Source organism: Pholcus phalangioides, unplaced genomic scaffold, assembly GCF_987345545.1.
Source record: "Pholcus phalangioides strain wild (caught in Gottingen) unplaced genomic scaffold, Ppha-v1.0 ptg000015l_1, whole genome shotgun sequence".
Taxonomy (NCBI): Eukaryota; Metazoa; Arthropoda; class Arachnida; order Araneae; family Pholcidae; genus Pholcus; species Pholcus phalangioides.
Genome location: NW_028301608.1, coordinates 82,369,288 through 82,395,476, shown reverse-complemented (window position 1 = coordinate 82,395,476; position 26,189 = coordinate 82,369,288). Strand labels below are relative to the sequence as shown.

The window sequence follows — 26,189 nt, the reverse complement described above, 5'->3', positions numbered from 1 at the left end:
GGTAGATTGGTTTCCAAAATATCCTACGCCTCGCGTATTCTTATCAGTCTTCCATTAAAAAACAGGTCGTTACTATGCATGTATATCAGTGTCAAGTAAGCGCAGCTTTTTTTTGGAATGTGAAACTAAATAATTATTTCATTAGGGGCTGTTCAAGTATTACGTCAGCAAATTTTTAGCCATTTTTTGATCCCCTCCCGCCCCTTGTCAGCCAAATTTCGTCAGCACTGCCCCCACCTCCTAACACATATTGCTCGGATCAGAAACGTATACGGGAGAGAGGGGCATAGGGAGCTCGTGCGCCTCCCAAAAGAAGAAAAAAAAATTTTTTAATGTAAAAAAAAATTAAAATTTCGAAAGAAAATACCTTTGTGTTATTATAATCGAATTCTGTTAATTCGGCTTCAGGGCCGTAACTAAGAATTTTGTGAGGGAAAGAGAGAGAAACATGATTTTGCTGCCCCTACCTCATAAAATTCGATGATTTTATAACGGTGTTTTTGTTCCCACCTAAACTTTGCCAACCCCCCCCCCCCCATTTTGAATTTTGCAGCCAGGGCAGTTGCCCCCCTTGCTTCTCCTCTCTAATTAATTCCGGCCCTGCTCAGCCTTACCACCACGGAATGCACACATCTTGCGTACAACTTTTTAATACTTACATATCATTTAGAAATTCAACGCCTGCTTTTCCGAAAAATTTTGTTGCAATATCAGAAAGCAACTGCTTTACTAGATATAGCTTATCAAAACCACAGCATCAAGTACAGAAACGGTTTTTTGCTAATCTAAAGGGTGGATGATGTAAAACACACATTTGAAAGCATATACTGTATTGTGTAAAAAATTTCGGCGGAGCACTTTAACATTTTGTATGATCCTTTGGTCTATATTGGTCGCCAAACACTGTGTTTGTGTGAAATTTTCCGTTAAAGGGTAGAATTTTCCATTCCGTTTACGCGTTAGACAGATTCCGTTTAATCCAAGTTTTTTTTAATGTGTATTAAAAATCACGGGATATGCACTGAAATCACGGGACCACGGATTTTTCCCGTTGAAAACAGGTTTCCGCTTAATACAGGTTCCGTTAAAGACAGGTTTTACTGTAGTAGTTTATATGTGATATGTGCTTACGAGATGAGTGTAAAATGATGAAAGCGATTGGTTGGAAGCATGAAGATTTTTTTTTGTGCTTTTAAATCTTAAGCTAATTTTGGAGAGAGAGAGAGAAAATATATATATTTGTTATTAAGCAATTATTTCGAAATTCCCTTATCAATTTTAATATTTTTATCCAAATTCAGTTCGAACCGCCTTTTTGGGAGATTTCCCAGCTGTGTTTTTGGTGTCTGTATTTGTATAAATAGCCTACATACAGGGTGATCAGCGAATAAGCCCTTATTTCAAAATTAAATATGTCTACAACAAAGATCAATAGAATTATGCGGTAAACGGTACGTTTATTAGCAAAACTGTAAGAATGTTGTACAGGAATTTCGAAAATTTAGTTTTTTTTTAAATTTTTTAAAATTAAAAAAAAAAACAAAAAAAACTGGAGATTTTGGGATTCCGAAAATCCTCATTTGTGTGAAGAGAAACCACTGCATTCGCCTAAAGTTACTGCACGGGCTGCGGTATGCGCCATGTGTGCTGACAAATTGTTCCAAAATTGTAACGTAACGTTCAGTAGTAATCGTTTCTCGCACGAAGAAGGGGCCGATAATGCCTCTGGCGCATACCGCAGCCCATGCAGTAACTTTAGGCGAATGCAGTGGTTTCTCTTCACACAAATAAGGATTTTCGGAACCCCAAAATCTCCAGTTTTTTTTTTTTTTTAATTTTAAAAAATTAAAATAAAACTAAATTTTCGAAATTTCTGTACAACATTCTTACAGTTTTGCTAATGAACGTACCGTTTACCGCATAATTCTATTGATCTTTGTTGTAGACATATTTAATTTTGAAATAAGGGCTTATTCGCTGATCACTCTGTAAAATATCCTTTACATTTTTTAATTAAATTAATAAGTTGAAAAATAATCAATTTAATTTGAAAAAAAAATTCACAAGTGTGAAAACGTAAAATTATTTTAATTTTTTAAATTACTAATGCATAATTTTAAGTTCGCGCCTAAAGCAGGAACAAAAAATGGCGCCTTTCCGAATTTTGCTCCCTCACTGACCATAACGTGCCTACGCCACTGCTAACTACGGGCCTTCTATCAAGGGCTCCCCAAAAAGTTACGTTGGAAACCTCTGACCTAGAGTGTGTGCAAGCATGTGAGTGACCAAAAGAATGACCCGGTGAGCGAGGGACGGAAACGGTGACCTAAGAGGTGTGGAAAGCACATGGATCTTTCATATGCTTTGTCTGTCTGATCTTTCTTTGTCCGCGATAAACCTTTAAGCTTTGCTGAAAATGCAATTGAAAAACATATACAGTGGATCCCACTTATAACGTGTATCAAAAAACCGTCATAAAAAAAATGTTCCGAGAAAACGCTTTAAACGGGAAATCTTAATGTGAATTATATACTTGGAGTTGGGACAACGAAAATAAGTCCTACTAAGCGGGAAAACGTTCTAAATGGGAACGTTATAAGCGGGATCGCCTGTATATATTTTTAGGACTAGATGAAGCATACGCGGAGATAGACTTGAAAGTCTGGGGGCACGATGATGATGATGTCAATTCATATATACACATACATTAGTTCAGACTAAGACGCCTTCATATACGTGTATTAAGGAGTTCTAGTTCAGACGACTCCACGTTTGATGCTGGAGGAGGCACTGTTCCCCCCCCCCCCCCCGTATTTCCGCCCATGAGATGAAGTAACTGTGGGGTGACGTAAGTCAAAAGTATTACTATACAATAAATCACATATCACTAATAAATTTAAATGAGTTAAGATATTTCATACGTTTACCAGTATGGGCTGTGATACGGGGGGGGGGGGGGGGTTACCCCCCAGCGTCAAAGGTGGAGTCGGCTGATCTAATGTATATATGAATTAACATCATCATCGTGCCCCCCCCCCCCAGAAGACTTCCAAGTCTATCTCTCCGTATGTTTACCAGATAGAAGGATTCGCTCACGTATTTGTACTAATCCAACTGTGTGTCACAGTTATAAAGTACTGTATAATAGGATTGATTAGAAGAAAAAAATTACTCAGATGTCAATTGTTCTCGAACACACACACACCATGCCCCCCCCCCCAAACCCTCCATTCTTAATACTATATTTAAGCTCACCCAGGCGCAGGAATTGCGCTGGTTTCACACATTTGATTGGCATTTAGAAAGCATAATCACAAATAATATCAATGACTACATTATACAGGGTGCATAGACAAGTCTTTTTATCCTGAAATAACTCATGAACCGTTGATCCCAGAGAGAAGCATATTTCAAACTTCGAATTGAACAACTTACCTAAATAACGTATAGACCTCAGATGCGTCATTCATATTGCAAAGGGTTATATATATATATATGTATATAACCCTTTGCAATATGAATGACGCATCATATGATGCAATGATACATATATATATATATATACAATTATTGAAGGGGGAAAAAAAATATATATATAAAATTATTTAGTCACCCAGTCCTAAAAACCCAATTAGAAAGCTGTTGTCCCGTCTCTCCTGAGCACAAAAAAAAAAAAAAAAAAATCCATGTTTTCAAAAGTGCAATATTTGCTGAGACCCTGCATAAACTAAACGGGCAAGCTTATTCTATGCTTCATATGATGTTCTTTGCTTCATTTTCAGCGGTTTTCAAATTCAAATATCTCAACAAATATTACACTTTAAAACATGGAATTTTTTGTTGTACTAAAAGGAGAGACAGCAAACGGGAACCACTTTCTCCTCCAATCGGTTTTTTTAGAACAGGGTGACTAAATAAAAAGTTACTTTTTAATAATAAATATACAACCCTTGCAATATGAATGACATATTTGAGGTATTTATAACATTAATGACATTATTTGGATATTTTTCCCCCTGGAAGTATGTTTCCAGAATCAACGGTTTGTGAGTTATTCCAGTATAAAAAGGGGCTTTCTATGTATCCTGTATGCAGGAATAGATGTAAATTTTTAAAATAAACACAATGCACTTAACGTACAGTATTTATTAATTTAAATGCAACCAACATGTTCATTGTCGTTTCTTGTGCAAATTCTTTCCAATCTTCAAGGATCTCAGTTCCGTCAAAAAAAACCTACATTTCTCCTTCAAAACCCCGACTGCTTCTAAAAGCAAAACATCAGGTGGTAAAATGCCAGTGGATTCAATCGAAACTGGAAAATATAAAAATGCCAATTGAAATTAAACTAATAGTTTCACACGAGCAATCATGGAAAAAGAGACACTCAATAAAAATGTATGGTATTCTTCAACCTTTTTACACTTGCGCGCCAGTAAGATTTTTTGAATAATTTCGCAGACTTTTGGCTGAAATGATATAAATAATTTGCAAACCCTGATAGCCAAGACAAATAAAAACCAATAAAGAGACAATATTTTATTTGTTCAAGTCTGAAATTACGTAGTGGTTACATGAATTGGACAAAATGTTTTGTGGACTGGCCGAAAATTCCCATGAACCGAAGTAAGATTTCTTCCCCGGGATCCTGCACCTAAAATGCAACCAGGAATATCCAGAGGTCCCAGAAGAAGAATGATGTTGAACCCAGATCATACATTTATGTACTGAACTAGTCATGCCTAAGAAATTTTTATCACTAGAAGCATGCACTTTAGAAGCTGCAATCAATAAATTTTGAATAAAATTATTTGTATTAATAGATAAATTATGAAATATATCGGTGAATTACACATGATATGTTTTACCCCTTAAGCACGCACCGCTGATGTCTTGCCTCTTATTTTAGCATTGACAAACCCAGAAGTTTCATAATTTTGAAAAAATTTCCATTTATTTGACGGATAGCGGGAATCTGGAATAAATAAGTCACTTGAATTCAGTTTTTTTCCCTCACTTATTTGAATTAATTTATTAACCGTTTAAGCAGTATTGATATCTCGACTCTTATTTCAGCATTGACAAGCTAAGATATTTTGTAAAGATTTTTTTTCTCAATGGAAGGAACACTTATCCCTTATACTGCTATCTTTGCACCTGCTGAAAATCCGAAGAAAGCCTACTTCTCATTAAAAAACATGAAATTTTACAGGGGGCTTCAATGATTTCTGCTGTGCCGCTTAAAGGGTTAACTAGTTATCCACTGAAAGGTTGCCGTAAGTGCGATACACGAAGCCTTTTTTGAAACGCCAGATCTTTGTTTCAAAGCTTATTCAATGAAATGTTTTTGGAAAAATAACAAGTACACAGCTCAAATTGTTCTACAAATATTGAAATGGCCCTGAAAACAAAAAGAAAACTCGATTTTTCTGTATAGTTTAGTAAATATTTTTTCTTCTAAAATTACATTATTTCCCGGCAATACTGAAGAATAGTTAATACTGTGATAATTCTAATTAATGATAATATTACAGTGCAATAGTTTAATTATATCAGTTCATTAACTGCACCCATTATTAAATAGTATTTCAGACTCAAAGCACTATTGGTAACGGGATACACCCCCTTCCCCGAAATTATGACCTGCACTGGAGTCAGTGAGAAGAGAACTATTTCTAAAAATCAATGTGTATTAGTTATTCAATTTTTTTTAAATAACAGATTAATTAAATGACATTAGCTCATAAACTTTAAATATTAATAGCTTTTTAATATTAATACATTATTTGTTATTAAATGTCACTAAATTTACTTAAATTGCTTATATGTTTACTGTGACCAGATATCGCCCCTGTGGTGGGCGAGTGGTCAGTGATGGACTTGCTTTGTGAGGACCCAGTTGTGGTCAGCTGAAGTTGGTTTTCTGTGTGTCCAACTTACATGGAATTGCAAATTAATTACATAGGAATGGTCATAGATGCTAGTTTAGATGGGCAGCTGTTCACAATTTTATGAGAACTTACATGGGTAAAACAGATGTGTTTTCATTTCCTGATGTTGATTACATTGATGAAGTTTCAATAAATGAGATAAATAGAATTGTAAGAAAAACCTCTTAGCATCTTCTGAGATCGCTACACTTTTGTACTCTAGCTTTCCAAAAATTTTAATGTTTTGTTCTCTCTTCATTTATGCCAGCCACTATAACACATTAGCGTTTTTCAAGTATGTAGTACAAATTTCTCTGGTTTAAGTTTTTATACATCTATAGTATATTTGCTCCTTCTTTGAATATGTGCAGTGATCTGTGATATTTTCTTACCAGAGAACTTACATTGCGGTTTTGTCATAAAGGTTGTGATGCTATTTTCAATGAATAACATGATTTCCAATTTCTTTTTTAGTCTGATATTGTCTTAGGAAATTTTTCAAAAAAGATTCAACCGGTCCCAAATTAAAATTAGGACACTTAAACATGAAACAATGCAAAAGAAACTATACTGTCCTAAGTTAGGGTACTCATGCCTAACTTGAAAAAATTACATCTTTTCAGGTACTAAATGTATACTTAATATTTTCAAATTATCAATACAAATGACTGAGACACCTGTCAGAGAATGTGGAGATTTTTTTTTTAATTTTAACGTTTCATAGAGAGGTTGATTTTCCAGTGCAAAGTTCAAAATTGTGCCAAGTATGGGCACTTGACTGCACCTTTATGTTGAGGCAAGAGCGGCATGGGAATTAATATTATTATTTATTTAAACATATTTACAAAGAACTAGAAATGCAACGGCGTCGATGGCACATAACAAACTCAGCGGTTTAAGACGAACTACTATCAACGTTCGTAGATTAGTGGTGTCGACAGATATATTGTGTCCTCACAGAAAGACTTTCTCCTGCCAGTATCCGTGCTGCCATCTGTCGGGTCTTTACTTGACGGCAAACCCCATAATGTTAAGAGCTGTTAAGAGCTAGAAAAAATATTCCCTTTTTTCTCCACATCACCAAATCAAAAAGCCTTAGAACATCATGAAGCCGGGGGGAGGGGGGAAATGATGCACCCTAGTCAAGAACTACTGATTTATATCATTAAACTGAAATCCTCATCATCATAAAAAAAAAAAGAAGAAATCTCATAAGTACACAAACATCAATCACATATTTAATACTATAACACCATTTGCATTAACCTCTAGGAAAAAAAAATTTTAAGCTGCAGAGACACTTACAAATGAAGTGATCCTTCACCTTATTGATACTGACAACATTTTTCAGGTCCTCCTCGCAGAATACATTTCTGCTACCAGTATCTTTCCTGGCATTACAGACTTTAGCAATTGTTTTTCCTGGAAGACACAATAAAAAACACAATGCATTTTGTGTAATCATTTGCAAATCAATAATAAATAGGGCACATAAAACATTTATGATTGAATGTTGATCCAAATCCAGCAACTCCGAACAACTAAAGTTAAGACGACAAATATAAATGTATATCACCATTACCAATGTAGGGTTCCCTGTAAAATCTGCTTAATCGTTTTCTTGGTAAGAACTCAAAAATTTCCCTGAACAAAATTCCCCAAGGAAAAAATATAAATTTCAAAATCTGACCCTCCCAAATGTTTTTTGAGTTTGTTTTCTTCACAGTATTTTTTCCTGAATTTTATCAAATATTTGCATATTTTCATAACCTATGCCAAATATTTTACATTATACCCGCTTTCCAGTTCGCTGAGAACCCTGCAATGAAGTTAAAACCAGTCCTGTATCCAGTAAAACTTCAATTAACCAAGGATAATACTTCCATACTCAACTTGATTAACAGAGAAGATATATTCCATAAAAGTCAAACCTCGATTATAACAACCTCAGTTTTAATGACACTTTGACTATAACATCAATAATTGACGGATTATAATTGACAATATTAACGCGACTGATTCCCACTAAGAATAATATTGATGAACCTTGCTTATTGTATTGTTGCATTGATAAAAATGTAATAACCTCGGATATAACAACAAATTTTTCTTCATTTTTGTTTCCGCATTGACGCTGTTTTTCCAAGACATCCCTAGGATATGAGCTGGTCACATTCAGAGAATATTTGCTTGTTGTGCTATTTGTACCTAACCTTGAAAATTTTTATATTACAATGAGTCCTGCTCACAACACTCCACTTAGAACATTTCTAACTCCTGGGAACACACATGCCCACTTAGAACATTTTTACGATTGGTATGACTCATTTTCGTGTTCCTAACTCTTACTCTAATACTCATAAAAATGTTCAGTTAAAAGTGTTTTTCTGCTTATGACGATTTTTTGAAAAATGTTAAAAGCAGGATTCACTGTACATGTAGACACTCCGACTCGCCCATTGATGTGACCTATATGCGGGACATTCCTGTATTTTGCCCTTCCTGGATTTATCTTATAAAAATGTCTTATTTTTCCAATGAAGCTTACTTAAATTCCTAATCTTCACTAGAATCAGGGATGAAGGTATTTTTCAGGATTTATAAATTGTGTTATGAATATAACTACAATATTTATATCCCACTTGCCATGTTTATTTTTCCATGAAATACATTTCAGTACACTTGCTGTAGCACTGTATTTCTCACCAAGGGTTATTTACGATAAGATATTTGGGAATTTCCTAGACAGTTAGCAAAATTATAGGCAAAAATCTGTAATGTATCGCTTAACTGGTGACAAAATCTTACATGATCCGCTCCCCGGTGCCACTCTTTTTTGCACGCATGCTGTAAAGACTTGTAAATACACCTGTGGCAGTTAACGCATAGACTCTGTAAAGCATATATATACAGTTGAGGGGTTAACTGCCAAGTAATTATCACATTTTTCTATTTTCCTTGATCAAATATGGTCACAATCACTATAATGAAATAACATCATAATTGCATATGATTCTAATATTATCAAAATTGGTCTTGGTTGTAACGACAAAATTTCATGGAACCTTTGATGCTATTGAAAATGAGTTTGATTGTATATAGTTATACAGTATGACAATGATCACATTATTTTGCAAAAAAATTAAATAGGAGTTCATTTAAATTACATAAATTGTAAATGATAAAATTATGTATAATTCACTAATTCTTTACAGGTTTTGGGTCATGCTTTCAGTGTTTTTGGCAGTGATATAACAAAAACAACTTACAATGCTGACATCACTGACTCAGCAAGCAACTATGGAGGTTATGTGCAAAACAAATACAAATATGTGGATAACAAAAATTATATGCTCAAGTGAAAGAAAACCATCAATAAAAGGATCACGGGATGACTAATTTGATTTTATACTGCTTTCAAAGAAACTAACTACACACCCACATCATACAGTTATTATTTTATATTCAAAAGCATACCATTGCTTTCAACCAACTCGATCACACCTTCAGAGAAGCAATGAGCTAATCTTTTAGCTCGATCATCTGAAACTTCTTCCAGCAGAGTTATTTCAGGCAAAAGGCGATATGATGCAGTAGCTACAGGTAACAGAATTTTAGCATAAATATCAATTTATAACAATAAATCATCAATACCCACAGTTTCAATTACAAAAAAAAATAATAGTAGGCTTGATAATCTGGCTGTGCGCTAGTCTGGCCCGTCCAGCAATCTGGTGCTTTGTCTTTCAGCATAAGGGAGGGGGGGGGAAACATGTAACTACATACAAGATATACTGAAAAACTGACTAATTATGCAGCCATACTGATTTTTGGAGAAATTTCATCTCTGCTGCTACCGGAGCCTAAACCTGGGATCCCTCTATTGCTGGTTGAGTGCTCTACCAACTAAGCTATACTCTGATAGATAGAATATTTCACCTTTGTAGAGCATATACATGCTGAATGGTACCGTGTGATGTCTGGTGACAACAATCAGCTAATGGCTCGTAAATGACACCAGGCCACCAGATTGCTACATGTATTTCAAGGAAGATGTACTCTCCACTTGTTAATACAAGATATACTGGAAAACTGGCTAATTATGTAGAGATACTGATTTTTGGAAATTTTTTATCTCTGCTGCTATCAGGACTGATTTTTCCAAAAGCCAGTGTCTCTACATAAGTACTCAGTTTTTCAGTATATCTTGTATTAACAAGTGGAGAGTACATCTTTTTCAAAATATACGTCACTATATGTCTACGCACAGAAGTTTATATTATTTAAATAGGCTTTTTCAACTAACTTCCAGTAACCTGGCATACCTTGGTCTGATATATGCCAGATTAGCAAGTCCACTGCACAAAATTTTCGCAACATGTAGCATTATTTATCTATTTTTTCAAAGGAACATATCAACCCTATTGAAGGTTCACTTGAATGCACAAGATAAAATTAGCAAGATCAAATAAAATCCAACCCAACGCAACTCATCTCATGTCACACAGTAAGGTCCTCTTCACACAAGGATACTCATGTTGCCTAGATAAAAGGAGACAGTATCCAGGAGACCCAAATCATACGATTTCTAGGGGTCACTCAGTCAAGGATATTGGAATATTTATGACTAGAATACGATTGCAACCAGTTCACTGGCGACTTGGCATGCTAATCACCTCATTGCTTCAGTATTGAGATTCTGAAATGTTTCTTTATATTTTTATTGCTCTCTTTCATGTGTTGATGGCACACACCCTCCAGGGCTACAACTAGATGCTTGGCCAATCGAGATATGCACATTGTATACGAATGACGAACGTGCCGTTATATACGGAGAACGCAAAGGTTTCAATTATAATGAAAAAACTTTTATTAATGAGATGAAAAAGGCACGACTGACTCGAGTCAATACAAAATAACATCTGCCTCAAAAGGCAGGAAAAATAACATAGATAATAATTGTGTAAGCGGTGCCATCTAGTGGCGATACAGAGAAAAAGAATAATATGAAATATTACAGCTACACACATATTTAAGCGCTCTCCTGTAATGTTGGAGTAGGGGGGTTAAAGGGTGAAATTTACACCCCCCCTGGTCTAGCACCCAGGGGCACCAGACCGGCCTGCTCTCCCATACCTGGGCAGAGCATGCATTGCCCATGCATGAAAATGGTAATTTTTAGTTACTAGATCTTTCACAGTTCTTGTGTATCCGAATGACTTCCCGTGTCCTTTATATGCACTAATAAAATGGTTAAATCAACCAAAGAAACAGGACAAATAACTTGCAAGATAATTTTGTTAGACTTATTCAAAATTTTATAAATAAAGTAGTTTAATTTCTACAATTTTTTGCTTTTTATCAGCTTTAAAGTCTTTTATTTTAGCATTATAAAGACATTTCCTCAGATCCAAAACAGGCTCGGCACCTTTTTCTTTAAATATGAGAGGTTTCACTGAGGTCTTTTTGTATTATGGGTGTGAATGCTACTTAGAGATCTACAGTTATTAAAGTCAAATCAGAATAGTTATTCTTTATCATACCTTTCCCTGGAATTCAGATTCCAATCTGTCAAACAAAAAGTTTGCATGCTAATTGCTCAGCTTTCAGACTAAATTATTTATTCATCTTTGTTCGTGCATTCATACAATAAATATAACATTTCCAGAATTTTTTTAAACATCTATAAATCTGGCACATAATATAATTTGTGATTTGAAAACAGAAAAAAAAAATGCTTGAAAGTGAAATTCACTTCCAGGAACAGAAGCAAAAATAAAATTTTAAATTTTAGCACAGGGTTCCCAGTAAAATATGCTTGATCATTTCACTGCCCAAAATGCAAAAATTTCCCTGATCAGAACTGCCAAAAAAAGAAATATAATTCAAAATCTTAACCCCCCCCTTACAATTTTTTTTTGTTTCTTCCCCTTCACAGATTTCCCCCCCCCCCCGACTTTTACCAAATATTTGCACATTGACTTTTGCCCAACATTTTAAATTTTTCTTGATTTTCCAGGTTGCTAGGAACCCTGTAACACTCAACTAATTTAAATTCATGCACAATAACGCTTTATGGCTTTTTTTAAATCTTACCAACGGGAGAAAACTTGGCATGGTCATGTCCTATTCCCTTCAAACAGTGCGCTTTCAAATCAATCTCCTGCGAATATTAAACTTGAAATTAATTCTATAGAACATGGTTGGGCCATATTACTTTTATTTACTAAGTTAGGTGATTTTCTATTTGTAACTCAAAAATTTAAATCTAATCCTAAAACAGAACAGAATGAACTGCACAACTCAGGCACAGTCAAAGAGGTAATTTCAGCTCATTGTCCCTAGAATCATGCACTTCTCAAGACAAGGCCCTGTCAGAAAGAGAAATCCAATCAGTGAACTATGGTATCGTTTGAAGAAATTTATGTTGCAGCCACAAAATGCAATTGCACATGGGAAATGAAAGACAATGTTTTGCTGTGTAACAAATTGTATTCATCTCATAAGCAAAACTACATTCAATATACATAATATTTGTATACCTACTAGCTATAGCTATAATACCTGGCGCTGGCTGGGTTTTCTTCATATATTGGCAGCATTAAAGAAAAAATGGTAACTAAAGTAAACATTCCAAAAGTTATTGCTGAGGTCCAAGAACCATTGTTGCCTGATAGTTTTTTTTCAAAATTTGGTGATGATTGGTTTAAAATTATAGATTTGTATAGTGAATACACACACACACAGACAAAATTAATTTCACATATATAGATTGTACAATCCTCATTAACCAAATGAGCAGAGTAATTAATATTTGAATAAAAGTGATCAACAGAATTTACATTATTTCATAAAGGCAAGTTTCATTGAAGATACGACAATTTCATCAATACAAGTAACTTTGAGAACCGAATCTTGTGTATTGAGGTACCACTCAAAAAACATCAAACAATCTATACAAGTATCAGATAATACACACACACACACTGTTTATAATATTGAATTTAAAAAAAATTAGTTTCTTTAAGGTAAATAAAGAAAACTTACCTGACCGGGTCTCAATTTTGCTATCAAAATATCCTCATCAACTGGTCTTATTTCATTGTACTATTGGAAAAAAATGATAAATTTTATGAAAACACGTATCGTAATATATTTGCTTTATCATTTACTTAAATTTGATGTTTCACATTATATATATATAGTTTTGACAAAAGTTAAATTTTCATAATGTTCATTATATGTACATTTTTCTATATATTTTGTACTCATACATCAGTTTTTTTTAAAACATAGAAGTTTTATGTTTGTAAAATTTAGACGTCATTTCTTTAAACAAATGAAATGAAACAATGCATGGAAATTGGAACCAAAAGAATGTAAAGATATTTGAACTAAAAGCATATGAGACTGCTTTTTTGCTTGGATTTTAATTTAGGCCTGTTAAGCTGGAAGTTCAGTGTGACAATGAAGTCAGTCATCTCTATTATACTGATCTGTGCCATCTTAACACTTTGAAGGGCAGACATTTTTCAAAAACCCATAGAAAACAATGTAAACAGGTGGTCTCACTGTGACGGAAAGGGTTAATGTGTGAAACTCCAACCATGCAGGGGCCTCATGGAAATGAGATCTGGTTTAAATTTTCAAGAGTAAGCATGTGAACTGGTAGAGGAGAAAAATCTCTTTGCCCAGGGCCCCGTGATGCTCTTGAGACAAGACTGATTATAATTACTCACTTATTGAGGTAACAAAATCAGTCGTATGCCATCCCATAATGTACATGGTGAAAAAAATAAAAAATTTTATATCGAAATTTCAGATCAACGTGTTCTAGAAAATGTGCTGGGTCTTACCATTCGCTGTTGCTCTCCCTTTGGGATAAACTTTAAATCGCTGGTATACACTGTCAAGTGAGAAACAAATAGCATAATCACATATTCTTGAATCAAAGTCGCAGATATTCTTAACGGTAACAATAACTGTTTTCACATATTTTCAAATTCATAGTTCTAAACAAAAATGTGCTGCATGTTGAAGAGAAAGATGTATTTTCATACCTGTGTAGTGAGATCCTTGCCTCATATGTGGATCTTTCGTGGAGTGAGCACCTTTGGTGCACATGACCTTGAGCTCAAACTCGATAGTATCTTCAGCAGTTCCTTCATCATCTCCTTCAGTAAACAAAATTGCTTTATTTTGAAACATTTTTTTTCTCACAGCAACAGAACACAATGAAATGACAAATAATGAAGGATTAATACTTGAGGCATTAACATGGGAAAGCATGTAAATCACAAAAAACAAATTTTACAGGACAAGCAAAGCATAGTTTGGTTGGTATATTTTTATATTTGATGCAAACACCATCTTTTGAGAGCTGCAGAAATTAAATTATTTTTTCTAGAGACTTCCTTGCTTTTCCAAGCTATTGGCATTGGTTCATATTATTTTATCCGCAAAAACAAAACAAAAAAAATAATTTTCAATTTTTTTGTAACTTACATGCTTTTCTATGTCAATGCTTCAATTCGTTAATTGTTAATACAGTGAAATCTATACCAATATGAGATACAGGTACACAGGAGAAGTAGAAAATACCTGCATGAAATGGAATGTGAAGAGACTGAAATAATATTCCATTTTAGACTGATTTCCATTTTATAAAGGTGCACATCAAAAAACTAATCATTAGACTATCTTTTTTGAGGGTTCCGTTCACAATCCCGACAGACGAAATCCCGACAAGTCACAATCCCGACAGACGAAATCCCGACAGGTCAAAATCCCGACAGGGTCGAAATCCCGACAGGTCAAAATCCCGACAGGGTCGAAATCCCGACAGGTCAAAATCCCGACAGGGTCGAAATCCCGACAAGTCAAAATCCCGACACGGTCGAAATCCCGACACTGTCCAATTTAAAAATTCAATTTCGCCGTATAAGCCGCACTTCGTGATTTCTGTCGGGATTTGAATTTCTCGCGGTGAGGGGCGTGCGGGCGCCGATGAGAATGATAAATTGCGATGAAATACATTTTTAAAATTTTAATTTCGCCGTATAAGCCGCACTTCGCGATTTCTGTCGGGATTTGAATTTCTTGTGGCAAGGGGCGTTGGGGTGACGATGAGAATGATAAATTGCGATGAAATAAATTTTTCAAATTTTAATTTCGCCGTATAAGCCGCACTTCGCGATTTCTGTCGGGATTTGAATTTCTTACGGCAAGGGGCGTTGGGGTGACGATGAGAATGATAAATTGCGATGAAATAAATTTTTCAAATTTTAATTTCGCCGTATAAACCGCACTTCGCGATTTCTGTCGGGATTTGAATTTCTTGCGGCAAGGGGCGTTGGGGTGACGATGAGAATGATAAATTGCGATGAAATAAATTTTTCAAATTTTAATTTCGCCGTATAAGCCGCGGTTCGGGATTTGAATTTCTTGCGGTGAGGGGCGTGGGGGCGCCGATGAGAATGATAAATTGTGATCAAATAAATTTTCAAATTTTAATTTCGCCGTATAAGCCGCACTTCGTGATTCCAGAGGCCTGAGTTAGGTCCGACCGTTCATCGCATACAAGTTCCAAGGAAAAATTGATATTCTTTGCCTTTGTAGTCTAGTGGGCTCACCCAGAAAGCTCGAGAACGTGGGTTTGATTCCTAGCAAGAGCACAGGTGAATTTTTCCTTCCTAACTTCATCTCGCATCAGCCAACCGTTGAAACCTTCGTATAGATAGCGGAAAGTGATATCATCCTCGGAAAATACAGTGTGTGTGGCTCAAAACAAAAAAATCTAAATTTTTCTTTGATTTCCCGTCCTTTAACTTCCAATTTGAAAGTTGTTGCATTGTCTCTCCTGATGCCAACAGAAAAATTGCATGTTTCTCAGTGCAATATTCGCTAAGATATTTGAATTCGAAAACTGGAGAAAAGTTATGAAAAGACAGCAAAAACTAATCGACAACGCTCCTTCCCCAAATTTATGCTGTCCTTTCCACCTTTCCTTCGAATTTTGAATTCAAATATCTCGGCGAACATTGTACTTGTCAACTTAGATTTTTTTTGTTGGTCTCAGGAGATACGGTGCAGTCACTTTATAATTAGAAGTTTTAAAAATTTATATTTTTTTATTTTGTTACACACTGTGTTTTCACTCTCAAAACTGGTACAGGGTAATTTTTGAACGCCTTTTGAGCATTTTTTCAAACTGAAATCATCTCTACCACGGATGGTTGAGAAGACAATGGCCGTACTAACTCTTAAAGGACACCCTGTATGCAACTACACTACCACACAATTTGCATACTCTCTTCAAAGCCTTAAGACCAACTTAGAGATAGAATTTTAAGAAATTTTTTTGGGAGTCTCAACAGTATAAAATAAAACTATTGACAGAATTTTATGTTTATAGCTTCGTAGTGAGAAGGGGGGAATTGGGGATCCGGTCCCTTCGAAATGAGAGAAAATGATTGAAATAAGGTAAAACATGGCCAAATATATTATTTGACCACCTTGTCCCCCCCCCCCCCCCCCGCATGGAATTTCTAGATACGGGCCTGACCTTCAGTGGTTGCGGCTCGGCGATGAATCAGTGAATTAAGCTGTCAAGACATGTAATTTTATACATATGAATAAAAATATTTCTCTACTATTACATTGCTTTCGAAAACCTTGAAAATTTTAAATTAAGATCTTCATGAAACGGTCTAACTTTGTGCAATATCATTTGACATTTTAAGTCTATTTGAAACTTGAGCGAGAAAGAATTTCGAAAAATTCTCAAAGAAAATAATAAGGAACAGCAGTGTTTGTGGAGGATAGAAAAATCGATAAATGCCAGAAAAAGGCAACCCTGAATCCTTTGCTTTTCGCCAAGTTGGAAAAGTAAATGAATTTCCAAATTATTGATCTCCATTGATCATGGTATGCGCCACAAACCACTTGCAGCGACAAACGGAAATCCCGACAGAAATCGCGAAGTGCGGCTTATACGGCGAAATTAAAATTTGAAAATTTTATTTGATCGCAATTCACTATTCTCATCGTCGCCCCAACGCCCCTCGCCGAGAGAAATTCAAATCCCGACAGAAATCACGACGTGCGGCTTATGCGACAAAATTAAAATTTGAAAATTTTATTTGATCGCAATTCATCATTCTCATCGTCGCCCCAACGCCCCTTGCCGTAAGAAATTCAAATCCCGACAGAAATCGCGAAGTGCGGCTTATACGGCGAAATTGAAATTTTAAAATTTATTTGATAGCAATTTATCATTCTCATCGTCACCCCAACGCCCCTTGCCGCAAGAAATTCAAATCCCGACAGAAATCGCGAAGTGCGGCTTATACGGCGAAATTAAAATTTGAAAAATTTATTTCATCGCAATTTATCATTCTCATCGTCACCCCAAGGCCCCTTGCCGCAAGAAATTCAAATCCCGACAGAAATCGCGAAGTGCGGCTTATACGGCGAAATTAAAATTTGAAAAATTTATTTCATCGCAATTTACCATTCTCATCGTCACCCCAACGCCCCTTGCCGCAAGAAATTCAAATCCCGACAGAAATCGCGAAGTGCGGCTTATACGGCGAAATTAAAATTTGAAAAATTTATTTCATCGCAATTTATCATTCTCATCGTCACCCCAACGCCCCTTGCCGCAAGAAATTCAAATCCCGACAGAAATCGCGAAGTGCGGCTTATACGGCGAAATTAAAATTTGAAAAATTTATTTCATCGCAATTTATCATTCTCATCGTCACCCCAACGCCCCTTGCCGTAAGAAATTCAAATCCCGACAGAAATCGCGAAGTGCGGCTTATACGGCGAAATTAAAATTTAAAAAATTTATTTGATCGCAATTTATCATTCTCATCGGCGCCCCAACGCCCCTTGCCGTAAGAAATTCAAATCCCGACAGAAATCGCGAAGTGCGGCGATTATACGGCGAAATTGAATTTTTAAATTCGACCGTGTCGGGATTTTGACCGTGTCGGGAATTTGACCCTGTCGGGATTTCGACTTTTCGGGATTTTGACCTGTCGGGATTTCGACCCTGTCGGGATTCTGACCGTGTCGGGATTTTGACTTGTCGGGATTTCGACCCTGTCGGGATTTCGACCCTGTCGGGATTTTGACCTGTCGGGATTTCGTCTGTCGGGATTATGACCCACACCCCTTTTTTGATTCTATTAAAGACAGGCTTCTGTCTTAACAGGTTGTAATAACAGTGTATAGTAAATATACTAATTAGGTTGCAAAGAGAATGCTAGAAAAATACAAAAAAAGAGAGAGGAAAAAGAAAAGACTTAAACTTGTGCTTAGGCTTCATAAATTCTTTGCTAACCATCCACATATGTGCAAATTTAAAGTTTTACATAGAGTAAGATTTCATCGAGCAATGTCTTGATGGAAAACTGTTTTCCATGTCAATTAAGTATTGTTAGGTACATGTTTTTTAAGGCAGAATGTAATTTGTCTTATTCATTAAATTACCAGTCTGATGTTATGGCATGGCAATGTTGAAAGTTAATATGAATCATAACATGGCAGTCAAGCCAGCAACTGGACATTATTACTCAACCCATGTAAGAGTATATCAAATTTTTTTTTGTGAGGGCTGGCCTGATTGATTCTCTCGTGGTCTTTTCACTATGAAACCTACATGCTTGATCCACTTTTCATCTCAAGTGACCAAATGATACAAATAGCTTCCATCTTTCTCTCTTTCAAAGACACAGCAGTGAAATGAGCAGATGAAGAGTGAGATAACACGTTTTGATAATTTATAACCATGTTCCAAACATGGATATTAATATTGGTATGCAAAATATAATATTTTCTTCAGTTCCTCTGTAGTATTAAGCCAATTCAAGTTATTTAAGGCATGTTTCAGTCAGTTTATGTTAAAATAAATTCAAAAAAATCTGACTGATTTTTTTTTCTCAAAGTTACTCACCTTCTCGTCTGTATTCAAATAATCTAGGATCAGCTTTTATAGGAATCAAACCCAGTCTATGAGCCAAAACTTCATCTTGGATGACACTCGTGTTGTTATACATGTAAACTTTGTCTATTGCCATAGTAGGAACCTTAATAGTAATTGAAAAAAAACCAACTTATCATGAACATTTACTTTTTAAATACAAGACTAAATTAATTTTTAAAAAAAATCATGATCAACAACCCCCTTTGATAACTTAGATTTCATTGAAGGAAATAAATATTTTCTAGATATTATACCAAGGTGAACTTGGAAAGAAAAGTCATCTGGTCTCTGCTGGGTCTAGAACCCAGGCCCTCTTGTAAACTGGGCAAGTATGCAACCATCTACATCACTGGAGACACGACCTTGAGTCCCTTATTTCATGCATTGTGCCATAAGGTGCTGAAGTAGAGGCATTAGTAACCTCTCTCTTAACTTCAGCAATTGGCCTCCCAGGTGGGAGGGAAAGACAGATGACTTTTTTTTCCCCCCAGTCCAATATATCAGGGAAATATATTTTCTGGAAATACCTGTTTCCTTGATATATTGGGATGAGAAAAAAGCTTTCTATCTCTTTAAGATTTCATTATTGGTAAATGGAATTTGCACATGCAAGTTAGAGGACAATTTTTTTCCCCTCAAAGTAGCAAAATTGGCTATGAGCAGATTGTATGCAGAACAGAACAGATCGAGCATGACCACGCTCTCTCACTTACACAATTTTAGCTCATTGCCCCAAAGAACATGGTCGTGCTTGAGAAAATTCTGAAACACGAGGAGGGGAACAAAATAACAATTGGGGTCCCTATCATGGAATCTAAATGACCCCTAATCATGTATGCACATTCATATTAACAATATATATTCAATCAACAATATGCATTCAAATAAGAGCTTCAAATTAACAGGAACATACACAAATATAATACAAATTGTATGCAGGAAACTGTCATTAAATTCACAAGATTCACTTGTAAGTTTGGAAACTTCATTCTAAAATTTTTTCTTTACTGGGTGTTAGGATGAAGTGGGGGGAGGCTTTCATCCATGCTGATTTCAACTCAATTTTTACAACTTTTTTTATTATAATTTGATGAAATAAACTTAAAGCAAGGGACATCTATACAGGGTGCATAGGAAAGTCCCTTTATCATGGGATAACTCATGAACCACTGATCCTAGAACCATAATTCCAAATTTTTAATAATGTATAGACCTCAGATACATCATTCATATTGCAAGATGTTGTATAGTTATTAAAATAAAAAAAATTAAATTTCAGTTTGGTTACTTGTCCTAAAAAACCTAATCAGAAAGTTCTTGCCCTGTTTTTCCTGAGCCAAAACAAATATTCTATGTGTCTACGTGCAATATTTGCTGAGATATTTGAATAAAAAAAATCACTGTTTATTCTGTTGTTTACCTGATTTTCAGCGATTTTCTAATTAAAATATTTCACTTAAAAACCATGGAATTTTTTCTTTGGGCTCAGGAGAGGCAGGGCAACAACTTTTTGACTGGGTTTTTGTAGGACAAGGTGACCAAATAAAAAGTTAGTTTTTATTTTAATAACAAAACCCCTTGCGATATGAACGACACATCTGAGGTCTACACATTATTTGAATACTTTTTCCAATCTATATATATAAAATTGATTTTCTGTGTGTGTGTCTGTGTGTGTGTATGTTCTCTATACAAATCTACAATTTTAGATCGATCGTCGCCAAATTTTGCATATATACCAAATGGGACCCGACTTGAACGATAGGCTACTTTAAAATTTCGTCAGACCAGGGCAAATGCCCCAAATGGGCAAAAAACTGTCCGGCAACAATGGTTTTTGGGCCTCAACAATCACTTTCCGAACGTTTACTTTGGTTACCGTGGTTCCCTAGCAATGCGTTTCAGACGTGTTTATGTCTTTACAATGGTTTGTCACTTCTTTAATGCTGCCAGTTATGTATAATAGTTTATGCCTTTATAATGGTTAGCCGCATTTTCAATACTCCCAGTAATGAGGCTTTTTGAATGACGTCATAATCATCATCAGCATCGCTTTGAGGGTCAGGAAAAGGATGATCCTCATAGAAATCAGTGTTAAAATTGCCGATTTTAATCTGGAAATGCGGAAATTTGGTGGGGGTTTCTGTCACATCAATAATTTTAAAAATTTTATTAAATACTCGATTTTGAAATATTGAGTTTCTGGGCTTAGAGTTATACGAAGCCCAGGAGATTAAATATGAAGTAATTAGCCCCGGACCTACTTTTGAGTTGGATATTCGTGCAATAACATTGATTTCAACTTTTTATTTATGTCTTCTCAAGCATGAAAATTAAAGCCTCCGTATTGTCTTTTAATATTCAAGTGCATAAATTCATGGAGGTTAGGATATTTAAAATTAATTATGGGCCCGTAAAGTACATTGAAGAAATTCCATAGCTTTAACTAAGCATTTTTGGAAGCTGAAACAGGCAGAAGGATAACTTGAAGGTCAAAAAGGGGGGGGGAGGATCGAAATACTTGGCACCCTTAGAAAAGGGGGAAAAAATATATATTCATTTCTACGTTTCTTTAAATCTAGATTTGTTTCTTTCATGAGTCACGCTGGAAGTCGCCATATTGGTTAACTTAGACACGGTTTGCATGTCCCTCAAAAAAGGGGGAGATATCGCATGATCCAAAAAGCGGCATTGAAGAAAACACCGGGCAACGCCGGGAATTATAGCTAGTTGGAAATATTCTTCTAGGATCAACGGTTTACGAGTTATTCAAGGACAAAGGGACTTTCCTATGCATAATGCATATAACAAACATGATACTGTCAAACCTAATTTTATCAAAAAAACTGTACATCTAAAAAAATAAAAAAAAAGTCTTTGCATTTACTGAGCTAAATAAATGCATTTTAACCTGCCTCAAAGAAATAACAAACTGTTGAAAATTGAAAAACTCTCTATCTCGAAGGCCAAGCCCAATGGTAGTAAAAAAAAAACACAGGAAATTCCTTTTCTTTTGAGTGAAATCTGGCTTTTCTTCAGAAGAGAAAGAAACTGATAAGAAAGGATTATCCATACAGCTTATTGTGTTTGATGGATCTTGTCTCTCCCATACTTTCCTACGCCGCTGAAATCCGGAACCCCCTACACCTCTAGTAATATAGATAAACTTGAATCAATCCAAAATAAATACTGTGATTGATAGGAAGGGGGTGAATGCCATGTTGATGGCTTTTTTTTTCAGCATGACAAAAATTCAGTTAACAGACAATTTAAAATTGCTTCAAGAAAGCTGCGGATTTGGAATCAATCATCTCATTGATGATGATCAGATCTGGTGGTTTCGCTTGAATTTCAGTGGTTCTCAGAACAATACTAGAAATTTCATTTTCTGATTTTCTGGAAATAAAGTGTTTACGACAAGCTTTCAGAACCTTGACTGATATCAAAATTATTGTGTCGACTCGAGTGACGAAAATAGAGCAAAAGAGATGCTCCAGAGGAATTAGAAAAAAGTGGCAGTATGAAAAATTCTAAACAAATGCTGTTAAAACGATGTGCCATTTTTTGGAGCAAACTGAGCATGGGTTTGAAATATTTGCAGTTCTTGTTAGTATAGATGAATTTGTGGAGGCTCAAAATTCAAAAAATATGCATAAATCCAAACTTGAGGATTATTTTAAATAAAGTATGTTAAATAAAATTTGAATTGTACAAAAATAAAAAATAAATTGAACGCATATCAGTGCATTTGCATAGTGTGATTGAACATTGATTGTGTAACTTGACTCATTAGTGCGTAGTAATATACAGTATGGTGTTTTTTAGTTTTTACCAAATCGAGTTTTTTTGCCATTTTTGGCATGTTTTTTCTTTCTCACTCAAAAAAACTCTTTCTCGAAAATTCTTTATCTCAAAATTTTTTTTTTCAGTTTTCTGTCCTGTCAGTTTTGAGATAGAGAGGTTTGACTAACATCTTTTTTAAACTCATCCCTGAAGGGAATGGTATGAAACTAAATATTAGAGAAGCAACCTCTTAAATGTCTTTGTAACATCAGTGCCGTCTTAACACATGGGCCCACCCGGGCACGGCCCGAGGGCCTCAGAAGGAGAGGGGCCTCACAAAAATGAGATCCGGTTGAAATTTTCTAGAATTTACAAGGTAGGGCCTCGGAAAAAACCACTTGGCCCGGGGGGGGGCCCATGATGCTCTTAAGACGGCCCTGTCTAACATAACTTTCAGTGATTGAAAAAAAATTATTTCCTATTTAAATAAAGATTATTACTTTCTTCACAAGAAAATGAAAAAAAAAAGTATTAATGATGTTAAAGTTCATGTATACTTTCTAAAATTTTAAAAAGAAATATCATAATTTGAGAAACTGAATTCTAAGATTTACCTCTGCTATAAGAATTCTCCTGAAAGCATTAGCAAGAGAAACATCTATGTGAATCATATCAAACTCCATCGACAAGTTTTTGTCAATATTTTTTATTACAATTCGGAAATCCTATAATAACAATAAAAGCATAAAAAATGATATTTTTATTAATATTAGCTTCAAATCAAACAACATTCAAAATCTTAACATTTTTTGTCATCATTAAAAGTATGGAATGTATAGGAAAGTTCATGTTGTAAAACATTAATAAAAGTATATTCCCTTAATAACATAAGAATGACAAGCAAAATTTGGGAAACAGTTTCATAATGGATGAACATTAATTTTTTCCATAAATAAGACTTTGAGCATGGTCAAGAAATTCTGCAGTGATGCTGATTCCAGGACAGTGGAATAATATTGCAACTAAGATAAATTAGCATAATTATAAATTATTAAAATTTGAAAAACATTTTTGTAACTGATGATAAAATTTTAATAATTGATAATTATTATCTTATGTGAATATTGATGATTAAGTTGCAATTTATAGTCATTTCACAGATCCGGAAAATTCTTTTTCCAGTGACTTTGGACTTCAAATTATCAAAGTTTGACTGTATATCACTGACAATCACTGATATAGAGGGTATTTTCATTGGATTTTTACTGTAATACCATTGTCTTTTATGAAATTGTAACCATTCAAAAAGTGCAATTGCAAATATCTTTACGTTTATGCTTTCATAAATGTTTACTGCAAGGATTTTGCAAGAAAATCATCTGAAGAAACAGTTTTGCAATCTACCTATATAGGGTTTGCGATTGACGAATTGCCTACCTGTATTGTACACCATCTATATATGCATTCCATTTACTGCAGACTTTGGATAATAGGGGAAAAAAATCACTGTCTCTATTATGTCTATCCCTATGCCAACCCCTATATGCGGATCACTAAGATATCAATATTCAGATTCCCCTGACCGTTAAGCTTGCCATAGCTACTCATAATTATTATGGTTAGATATGGCTAATTACAAATGGCCATAACTATCACAAAAATATACACCAACGTGACAATGACCAGAATCATAGGTGTATATATAGGCAGTGCCGTCTTAGGGCACGGCCCGGGGGCCTCACAAAAATGGGATCTGGTTGAGATTTTCGAAAATTTGCATGGTAGGGCCTCAGAAAAATCATCTGGCCCGGGGGCCCATGATGCTCTTAAGACGTCCCTGTATATAGGGCCTGGCAAAGCCAGAATTTTGGACATTGGCTGGGTCAACTGGGCAGTTTGCAAATTACCCAACTTTGAACTTCGCATACATACATTTCAATCAACAAACTTGAAAATTTTTTAATTTACAATGGGGAAAACATATTGAAAAAAGTTACAGTCAATTTCGGTGCAATATCTATCATTTTTAATGTGCTCCTGTTTATGATCTTTAATAAAAAAATCAGTTGTTAAAGATCTTTACCAGCATAATCGGCACATTAGTTATTCGATATTGAGTCACCCTACTTATGAAGTCTTTTTATTTATCATCATTTATGGTCATTAGAAGTTAGATAAGCTATGCCCAGGTCTGACTGTTTTAGAAAATACCATTTACCTCTAATATCATTGACAAAATACAACTTATGCGGTTTTACCTTTTTAAACTGCTGGAAGGACTTGTTGACTTTGTCATGTTTAGAGCTATATGTACCAGTCTGGGGAAAAAAAATTATTGGCTTGTCAAAACATTTTCACAATTATCTATGAAATAATGATATACAAGAGATAATATACAATCTATAATCAGTGATAAACCAAAAACAGTTACAGGCCTCTTGAATGGAATGGGGATCACCAAGGTTGTGTATAGTGAACTGTGGTGGCTAATATGCCCCCGCTAATACCAATGATACAAATTTTTCACTGTGGGCAAGGGGGGATGAGCCTTCCCATCACCCTCCTCCCATATACACCTGATTCATAGCATCAGAAGTGTGTCAGACCATTAGGTTCAGCTTGAATTTTTTTTAAATTTCTGAATTCTTAGGGTGCTAGATATATTGCTACAATTTCATTGCTATAAGCACCCATAGTCATGTGCCGCATAGCATTCCTCACTGGGACGCCATGGCAAATTCAACTGCTACTGAAGCCGAGGCACCCATCGCTTCCTGCTGGATCCACGCCTGAGCAAAAGCAAGCAATATGCCACTGGGCAGTTGAGTGGTTAGGGAGCTAGCCTCTGATTGTGCAGGTGTTGGTTTTGAATCCCGGTTCAGGCATGGATGTCTACTAACAGTACCAAATTCTCTGGACAGATCATACTGGTATCTTGGGAATATGTGGGGACCCACACTTTTAATTTAAAAAAATTATATAAAAATATATTCAACTGTTGAATAGAGCAAAAGAGAGTTGTGCTTATTTCGTTTTCTTGCTGGTGCTGCCATCTCTCACCCATATTTTAAAGTGAAGATGATAAATGCTTGAATCTCTGTTATGTAAATACCGTGTTGAAGGTCTGCCCAACTGGGAAGCTGCCTCCTCAACCCTCAAAGTTACGTCACTGCCGGTGCTTAGCACATAAAGCGTTTCAAATTAAAATTAAACACATCCGAAAACAAAAACATGTGCAACTGATATAAAAATATAATTGATATATAACTAAATATAATTGATAAAACTAATTAATTTCATCAACGAACGAAATTTCAAAGTAAAACATAACGGCAACGATCAACTGAAATTTTGTTATCACTAACATTGGTAGCATAATACTCATTCAACTGCACGAGATTTTCACGTGTATCTGACATCGCCATTATGTTTGTTTACTATTTTTCCTGTTTCGAAAATGATAATGGTGATGATGATGTTGATTT

At 35.2% G+C, this 26,189-nt stretch overlaps 1 protein-coding gene and 1 long non-coding RNA gene across 2 annotated transcripts; one reads left to right on the top strand and one right to left on the bottom strand.

The window, feature by feature from the left end:
- Window positions 1–14: 14 nt before the first annotated feature.
- LOC149076831 (uncharacterized) lies at window positions 15–9,368 on the top strand. Its single transcript, XR_016194110.1, has 2 exons — window positions 15–95; window positions 9,146–9,368. It is a non-coding gene; the product is annotated as an uncharacterized LOC149076831 (long non-coding RNA).
- Polr1C (RNA polymerase I and III subunit C) lies at window positions 4,132–26,154 on the bottom strand. The gene is made up of 11 exons (XM_089244536.1): window positions 26,070–26,154; window positions 24,963–25,022; window positions 23,319–23,429; window positions 18,892–19,024; window positions 13,991–14,104; window positions 13,787–13,836; window positions 12,978–13,037; window positions 12,027–12,093; window positions 9,408–9,527; window positions 7,236–7,352; window positions 4,132–4,315 (listed from the first exon to the last, which is right to left on the bottom strand). Exons 1-11 carry the CDS (start codon window positions 26,127–26,129, stop codon window positions 4,173–4,175), a joined length of 1,035 nt encoding a protein of 344 aa, XP_089100662.1. The 5' UTR covers window positions 26,130–26,154; the 3' UTR covers window positions 4,132–4,172.
- Between the last annotated feature and the right edge of the window lie 35 nt (window positions 26,155–26,189).